Raw genomic sequence first — 8,692 nt, 5'->3', positions numbered from 1 at the left:
AAATTGCCATACGAAGCTCTAACTAAGGCGTACTGGCCCGAGTACCTCCCATATTTAATAGCCCCCGGGGTCCGAAAATGCATTTTTTTTCAAATTCGGGGTACAGGTGTAGATTTTCGAGACGGTCAAAACTAAACGGGTCGGGTGACCAAAAACTTACTATATTTGGAAAATTTTCACAAAAATTATTTTAATTCACATTTCGAAGCTTTATGACATTTTAAACATCATGGCACTGACGGAATTCGAAAAACTGCTAAAAATAGTAACTTTTTTCCATTATGATCATTTCATGGTACAAGGGTGCTCTTTTTGGTTGGGGTCAGAGACCTTACACAATCCTAGCTTACCTAAGGCTTTTCACACTAACTATTGGATGAAGCTAACCCCAAGGTATTTTAAGCTCCATTAGCATTGCTCTTTGATATACCATCTCCCGTTTGGGCCCATTACCTTTGGCCCCGTGCTGAGATGCATCTTAATCACATATCTATATTCTAACTCTTGTTCCTGTTTATTCTCTCACGTTAAGTGATCAATTTAATATGAGAAAATCATTTGGGTATAGTTAGATATTATATTTTATGACACAGTAAGTGCCACTATGGTAAAATGTTGCGTCCATTGGGTCACAAGCCAGGTTTGTTCAACAGAGATGCCAACCATAGCTAAGGGTGCAGTCCCATAGGGAACAAGAGACTCATCCTAAGAAGGAGTTATTCATACCTAAAGTGTAGCCAAGGTCCAAACTTTCAAGGAGCTTTGCTTCAACAAAATGTTTCTACCACCTTACTCTCTCCGATCTTTATCTTTATGCAAAATCATAAGCACTTTTTCTTTTGCTTCTATTATCATCACTAGTGTGCAATGGTAGGCAAACAATTATGTCACGGAGGTGAGAAGAGTCATAGGCCCATAACACAATGGTAATGGTGGACAGCTACTTATATTCTTTGCTTTTGTAGTTTATTATCTATTATGCTCTAATACAAAGGTCCTCTCCTCTCACACACACGCACACATTCTCTCTCTCTCTCTCTCCTCCCTCTCTCTCTATCGAGCACACACACGCCCTTGATGCCAGATGGTGAGTAGACAAATTATGATGCGCATATACCACCTCCGTGAGTGTCTAGGAAGCCTTGTGGGTATAAATTAGGAGGGCTGAAATGTCGTCCACAACAAAGCTGGGACACCGGGCTATGGCAAACTGCTGCTCACGCACTCAAGAAACTCTCTTCTTTTATCTGTGTATTGTGCTTTATCCCTCTACCGCCTTCAAGACGGCAAAGCCTTCGCCCCCTTGCCCGCAAGATCTTTTTGATCTGGCCTGTGCTGCGACCTCTCGCAGTAGTAATTGTCGAGTTCACTAACCTTTCAGGTGAGCCAACTTTGCTTTGCTGTGTGTGTGTGTGTGTGTGTTCCCGCTTGCAAACCATATGTATTTCTGTGTGCGTGAAAAGTCGAGGGTTTTACGAACTGGTCAGGGCGGAGTGCTCTAGAAAGATTGCTTTGCAGAGAATTCTGTGTGTAGAATCCTGGCTTGCTGCTGAAGGACTATGTGTGTTTGTCTGTACGTCTTGGCTGTGCTTATCCATCCTCAGCTACCTTCTTGCTTTCGACAATGTTTTCACGCTGTTTGATTTGTATGAACACCCTTATTGATTCTATGGGAGTTTTGGAAAGTGTGAAGGATCGTTGTATGCTGGCTATCATGAATCTTTGCAGGGGTGCTAATATGGAAGAGCTGGATTTATCTGGTGATGGAGGGGTGATGAAGAAAGTGCTGAAGATGGCAAAACCTGATGCCCTTGCCCCATCTGATGAACTGCCCCTCGTTGATTGTATGTCTTTGAACCTCTAGGTATATTTTTTCCTTGTTGTACCAGCCGCTGCTATCACAAATTTGTTTAATTTACAGTGCAGTATGAGGGGATTCTTGCGGACACCAAAGAGGTGTTTGATTCTACTCGGGAAGATAACACATTGTTTAGCTTTGAGCTGGGTCAAGGAAGTGTGATCAAGGCTTGGGAAATTGCAGTAAAAACTATGAAGGTAATTTGAACAAAGTGCTTGGAGTGTCTTGATAATGATGTTGGGAGCATTTCTTTCACATAAAATGTGCTGTTTTAAGGTTGGGGAAGTTGCAAGAATCACCTGCCAACCTGACTATGCATATGGACCTTCTGGATCGCCTCCGGAAATTCCTGAAAAGTATGCTTTTTTAGCTCGTGGTTTTCACTGCAGATGCTCCTTTTTAGAACTACATTCAAAGATTTGGATCTTCCCTCTTATTTGCAGTGCCATACTGATATTTGAGGTCGAACTTTTGGCGTGCAAACCTAGAAAGGGCTCTACATTGGACAGTGTAGCTGCTGAGAAAGCAAAGCTAGAGTAAGTATCTTTGGAGCACTTTCTTAGGAGCATAGTTATGAAGGCATTCATGAATATTTGCTTGCAGGCAATTGAGAAAGCAAAGAGAAGAAGCTGGAGCTAAAAAGGAGGAGGAAAAGAAAAAAAGAGAGGAGGCCAAAGCCGCTGCAGCGGCTCGTATGCAGGCCAAACTAGAGTCTAAGAAGGGTGGAGGAAAAGGGAAGGGGAAGGGCAACAAATGATGTATGAGGAGGTTTTTGTGTTTTAAGTAGCTATAGACTAATGACATTTATGTATGCTAGCCCTATCTGTCTTGTGGGTGACGAACATGTACTTGCATTAGCAAGTAACTTTTTGTGTATGGAGTTTGTGGTTGGTTTTTACTGTTTGCGCGGTACTTGCATTAGCAAGTAACTTCTTGTGTATGGAGCTTGTGGTTGATCTTTACTGTGTGCGAGCTCGTTTAGTATGTATAGGGGCTTTTGACTTTTGGCTTTGCTTATTCTAGTCCTATTTGTTGAGAATTTATATGAAAGGTAAAAGATTAGGTCTACGGAAGAATGGGTAGAGGAGAGAGACATGGTGCTCACTAGCAGAGAGAGAGAGAGAGAGAGAGAGAGAGAGAGAGAGAGATTTGTGTAGGTTTCCTTCAGCAGCTAGAGCTTCTTTACCACTTATAACTTATCCTTTGATGTATCCTGTGGTTGTATGGGTATTTTAATTTTTTCCCCATCGTCTTAGGCTGGGTACACACAAGGCAGAGGCAGAGGAAGTGGCAGGGGTGTGCATCCCTGATGGACTGCAGCCAATGGGCAAAAGAAAACCCAGCCTCTGCTGCACCCGCACCCACCATAATGTGTGGCAATACTTCCACCTCGGACATTGCAGAGTGCTCCCTTCCTTTGTCATTGGAATTTGTGGGCTGTGCAGGGGGAGAGCACCAGCACTCTTCATTGGCCAAATTCCGTCATCTTCAAACTCGGTGAGCATTACCGCTTCTTGTTTTGATCAGAGGAGACAGAGGAGGAGAAGAAGGTTGCCTTTGCTGTCACCTCGTCTGAACCCAGCTGTATTGTATATCTTCAGGGTTTTTTTTCCAAATGGACCTTTGGTCGAGTTAATGTAATGCAAAGGGTCACAAGACCCACCTTTTGCTCTGTGTGTGTGTGTGTGTGTGTGTGTGTATGTGAGGGAGAGCTTAACTGCCTTTGAGACGCATAGCTCAGGGCGCATACAGACTGCGCAAAGCAGCTACCGAAAATTCTGTAGTTCCCTGCACAGTCCATTACTGCACATAAATTGAAAATGTATGGATCCTGAGCACAAGATCGTCTTCGTCCTGCTGGTTAAGGGTATTACTTCCCAACGACATGGTAGTGAGATCAACACCTGTCATTTTGTGCTGAAAAGGCTGTGGACGTCCCCCTGTTCCAAGGGTTGAGGCCGCCCATGGAGATGGTGGGTCCGGATGTTACTCCTGCTTTTCGCTGGCAATTATCTTTTGCCTCGCCTGCACATGCCCCTGTACTTTTCCGTAGGTGTATGCAGTCTGAACCTGCCCTTAGGCCTCGCATGGCAGGCCAAAAACAGGCTTTTGACAAGGATGGCTGTAAGGTGGTAATGCCCAATATTGTGGTTTATAATTTCTCCCGTCTTCTCAGGAAGTGAGGTCTTTTTAGAGGTAAATGGTTTGTGCCTGAAGGCTTTACTTTTCTTCTTGTTGGTTTGAAACATTTATGGTGTAGAGAAAGGTCTTTTATAGACCTTTTCCTGTAATCACTGCGACTGCATGACAACTGATGGGCGTATAGGAGCAGTGATTATAGAGGGAAAGGGGTCAGTAAAGGACCTTTCCAACTCGTGAAGGTCTGGGGGAGGGGGGACCGATAACTGGTCTCTGACCAGTTACACAAAGCTCCTTCTGGAGAAAACAGTCCTTTCTGCAGCCCAAGTACAGTCAGGCACAGCTGCGTGTGCAGTATAAATTCCTCATGTCGAAATGTCATACAACTATTGGGAATGATTGCCGGGTATTGATCTGTCATTCATCTGACGGTTATGGGCAGAAATTACGGGATTCAATGTACACTAGATGCAGGATCTTGTGCCCCCCTGACCCTCGAGTCTGGACCTCGAGGGAAGAAGAGTGTACTGCAATGTTTGTCTTTCCCTTTGTGGAATTTATTTGAGAAAAAAAAAAAAACCGGTTTAAGCCAACAGAACATTACTATATATTGGCTTTTATTAGAGACAGGTTAGAAGTTAGGGTGTTCACTCTTTCTGTTCCTCTTATGTAGGCAATCGTGGCTTTTCACCTCGTCCAACTTGTTTTATATGCCCTACAGGTGGTGAGTGAACATACCTTGTCACAATGGGGAGCATGCAAGAAATACAAGAGATTGGAAGACTACCATTAAAGCCCTAAATCCTAGGATCTTCTGGTCTTTTCTTTGCTGTAGAAAGTTGTATTTTGTGTATCTGTATCTAGTGCTCTTCACATCTCTACATCAAGCCTGTTAGACTATGGGTGATGTTGAAACTACAATGGGCAGTAGGCCAAAAGATTGTGGACACTAGTATCTTAGTGGATCTCGGGTTAATGGATAAACCAAATGGAGATTTCAAACACGAGAAGTGCTATGGGGTGGAGATGTTCTAAAAATGCTGAAGAAGTGATCTTTTCAGAAAATTTATTGAATTTTAGACTTTTGAAAAACTCACAAAGCTGGGTGATTGTGGTGCTATGGGATAAGGTATTTATTACTAATATAAATAAATAAATAAAGAAATATATTTAGATGGATGCTGCTGCGGACGATCACAGCCTTCTAAGAAAGCATCGAATCACTCAAGCATCAAGGGGGAGTTTATCACCTGTCGCCTGCCTGTCTTCATGTGCTGCATCTCTGCCGGTGTGTTCATCTATGTAGCCTGGTTGGCAGCATCGTCTCAGTTTGCCTCGGCTGTTACTGCCCCTCGTCCGGCCTGTCTTCAAGCGTAGTATACCTGCCAGCGAGTTCATCTATATACAGCATCGTCTCAATTTACCTCGGCTGTTGCTGCTCCACATGCAGGCTTAGCCGCCTGCCTGTCTTCAAGCATCACATCCCTGCCAGCCCGTTCATCTATGTAGCCTGGTTGACTGCATTGTCTCAATGTGCCTCTGTTACTGTCTCAGGTGCAGCCTTTTAACCCTATTGCTGAAGCCTAGTGCAGTGTTTGCATTCTATCAAAGGATTATTTTTAGAGCGGTCTTTGGCAGTCCATCATCCCCCTTCAGCCTTTTCGCTTGGCTGCCTTCTCCCCTGCTATGGTATCCGCACTGGTTCTTGCCACCCAATTGAGGCTGCTATGCCCACGGCCTGTTGTGGCTGTCGTCAGTATTCAGACCGGTGTTCTTGCTAGTGCTTGGCCAAGCCAAGTGCCTTGTGCCATTGTATTGTGGTATGTTCCGTTTCTGCTGCTTTTTTGAACACTTCAGCTAGAGATAGTGAGGAGGTGCGCGCAGTTTTCATGTAACTGTGCTCAATTACAACTGGCACTATCAATTCCGTCGGTGCCGTGGGTGAGGCTGTGGTCGAGGTTCGACTATGCTGCCCCCATCGCCGAAGCTCTCTTGTCATCCTTGGCATGGTGATCATTGTGCCCTTCCCTTTCCTATTTTCCCTTTTTCTTTTGTTGTTGGTTTTGTTTTATATGTAGTTGTATTTTTTATGTGCTTTCAAAGTTGTTCTCTGGTGTGTGTGGTGTGGTGTCTCAGTTGTGTAGCTTATTTTTTCGCGGCATTTGTTTTTACTTTTAATTCCATGCTTCGAATGTTGCTTTTGGTGTGGGCACTGGGGGTGGGTGAGTGAGTGAAGTTTGGCTTGGATTGTTTTCTTTTTGGTCTCTATTTTTGGTTTCTCGTGTTTTATTTTCGTCTTTTCTTTTCAGTGGTTTTTTTGTTTTAATCTTGGTTGGTGGTTCTCTCTTCATCTTTTACCTTTTTTTGGTGGTGCGTGCTATAGTTGGAGCTCTATTCTCTCTGTGGGTCTTTTGTGCATGGACATCTTCTGGCTGGCCTTGGAGGTACGCGTAATATGCGTCCTTGGTGTTAGCCTCCATAGCTCTGGATTACAGGGGCCACCTTCAGCAAGTGGAATGTCGATTTTAGTTCATTGAGATGTACTTAGCAGCTCCTTTTTGGTGTCCCTGATGGTCTGTCCTTTGTGTTTCCCTCATCAACTTTCTTGGTATTGCCTGTTGTTTCTTCTCTATCATCTTTGGCATTGACTGCTATCCTTCTTTGTCAGCTACATAGCTGTAGATGGCAGGACCGTTTGCATAAGCAGCATGTTCCTTTCTCGTTGATATCATGTTCCTTATATGTTGATACTGCTAGTGCTCTTTTTGTATTTTCTTAGGAGGCATAGATCACTAGTGGTCTACCTAAAAAGTGTTCGAGTTAACCATGATTCCCAAAAAGCTACGTACCCCTTGAATGAGTACTTGGTAAGCCTAAGGTGCTTATCTCAAATGAGGCCAACAGATTGAGCCGTGTGGCTCAATCCCGACCATCGAATATTAATTGATCCAACCGTAGAGAACTCTTTCTTACGATGACTGTGGACGGGATAAAAAGCTGTTCGCCCTTCTTTTCTCATGGCTTGCATTCGCTTCTAGTAACATAAAAAGCTCTCTTGCATCACTTTTTTGGCATGCGTAAGGGTGGTGATAATGATAGCTTTAGGGGACTTTTGTCCCATAATATGAAGGTTTGCATAGAGCTGGAAGCCAACTTGGGTATTGGGAAGCGAAAGTGGTACGTTCATTGCAGACATCTTAAATTTCATTCTACGGGAAGCTCTCCTTGCACACTGGTTTCTTAAACCCTCCGTCGTTACAGCTTGCTATTCTTGGGCATGGAGGCTATTGTTATGTGTCAACTTTCCATGTAAACCTACTTCTACAGTGTCCATGAAAAATCAATTTCACAAACACACAAAATTCCCTTTAGGGTAGATCCAAAGAGGAAGTTTTTCAATTTTGCAAAGTTACTCTTTTAATAAATTTCCAAACCAATTTTTCCCTTCTCCACTGATTTTCCAATTGGCTCAAGACTAAGTTGAGGCACACTTCTCGCTTTTGCAGGTAACAAAGTTGCATAAAAAACGAGCATAAAAGTTTTCCAAGATGCATTGATTGTGGCCAAGAAATTTGAGGAAAACCCCTCTCAAAAGCAAGAAGGGTGATGTTTGCCATTGTTGATCTAATAGCCTCATGCTCCTGAAAGGCGGGTATGGCAAAGAAATTACCAAGATCTAGAGGTCAGAAGGTGTTGAAGTTGCTGAAGTTGATGGAGGTATTCCAAGGTGGGAGTTTCCCGTCGAGATCACTTGTAGCGCATAGGTTGCAAGGTTCCCATACTTAAGGTCAATGCGGACATGTATAAGGGTAGTTGTATTCCAAGCTGAACAAGCTTCAACACTAGTTGCAAAAGGCAACATGGAGATCGTGGTAGACATGATGATGGAGATCGTAGTAGACATGATTGACATTGGAGAAAGTGTGAAAGAGGAACAGACCATGACAGACGGGATGAACATAGAGGGGATCATAGCCATAGAGATCGAAGGACCCTTAAGAGAGCATGATGATCATTCGAATCGATCAATGGATATGCTGGAGGTGACAACAATGATGGACACAAGAGACCTGAGCAAGAGGAATCGAGATGATAGGAACCCTAGCTCTTCAAAACGGCATGAACATTGGGACCAACATATGGTTTCACGTGTCATGGATCATGGCAGTTTTAGCAGCTTGCGGGGTGTAATTGAAATGTCGCAAATATGCATGTCGCAAATTACCACACGCAGGATTGCTTATACAAAATATGTTGTGAAGAGATCATCTCAAGAGGGATGGGTTAAGATTGTGTCACGATACACATTATGTACACTCAGGTAATGTTTCTAGCTCGTAACTCCTTTCGTAATTGTTTGCTAACCTTGACCTCTTGAATTGTGTGCCACAACAAACTTTATCTACATTCATCACAAGGTGTACAAATTGAGAGCAAGAGCATTTACACAAACTCTAATTTGTCAACAAGTCATCCAGGTTCATCATCTACATCCAAATCTCCATGTGCGGTTGTTTGGGCACCACAACTAAGCTATGAGACAGGGCACAACTTCGTTCCTTAAAATTTTTGGGGAGACAATGCCGATTCTCCACCATACTTTTATATGGTACTTTTTATGATGTGTATTGTATGATTTGCAGATTGTGTCATCTCCTCAAAAAGCATGGTACTTTTGTATGACTTGTATTGTAT

General features: G+C 43.4%; 1 protein-coding gene across 2 annotated transcripts; it reads left to right on the top strand.

Annotated features, from left to right (window-relative positions):
* The first annotated feature begins 1,173 nt into the window (after positions 1 to 1,173).
* Positions 1,174 to 8,371, top strand: LOC147434546 (FKBP-like peptidyl-prolyl cis-trans isomerase family protein). Of its 2 annotated transcripts, XM_086491011.1 has the most exons (7): positions 1,174 to 1,381; positions 1,729 to 1,844; positions 1,922 to 2,055; positions 2,135 to 2,214; positions 2,302 to 2,394; positions 2,462 to 2,616; positions 7,504 to 8,371. In XM_086491011.1, the coding sequence occupies exons 2-6, from the start codon at positions 1,739 to 1,741 to the stop codon at positions 2,613 to 2,615; spliced, it is 567 nt and encodes a 188-aa protein (XP_086347137.1). In that variant the 5' UTR covers positions 1,174 to 1,381; positions 1,729 to 1,738; the 3' UTR covers position 2,616; positions 7,504 to 8,371. The 2 variants fall into 2 exon arrangements, with proteins under 2 accessions (XP_086347137.1, XP_086347136.1); XM_086491010.1 differs by lacking the exon at positions 7,504 to 8,371 and having other exon boundaries at positions 2,462 to 2,798.
* Positions 8,372 to 8,692: the final 321 nt, after the last annotated feature.

This window comes from Adiantum capillus-veneris, chromosome 19 (genome assembly GCF_014529385.1).
Source record: "Adiantum capillus-veneris isolate H3 chromosome 19, ASM1452938v2, whole genome shotgun sequence".
NCBI classification, from domain to species: domain Eukaryota; kingdom Viridiplantae; phylum Streptophyta; class Polypodiopsida; order Polypodiales; family Pteridaceae; genus Adiantum; species Adiantum capillus-veneris.
This window is presented reverse-complemented; position numbering and strand designations above follow the sequence as displayed.

Bases quoted from the DNA above. Each gene is read 5' to 3' on its own strand.
- LOC147434546 (XM_086491011.1), top strand. From the start codon at position 1,739: ATGGAAGAGCTGGATTTATCTGGTGATGGAGGGGTGATGAAGAAAGTG. The intron at 2,056-2,134 runs GTAATTTGAACA...TGCTGTTTTAAG, and splicing joins TTGCAGTAAAAACTATGAAG to GTTGGGGAAGTTGCAAGAAT. The intron at 2,395-2,461 runs GTAAGTATCTTT...ATTTGCTTGCAG, and splicing joins GCTGAGAAAGCAAAGCTAGA to GCAATTGAGAAAGCAAAGAG.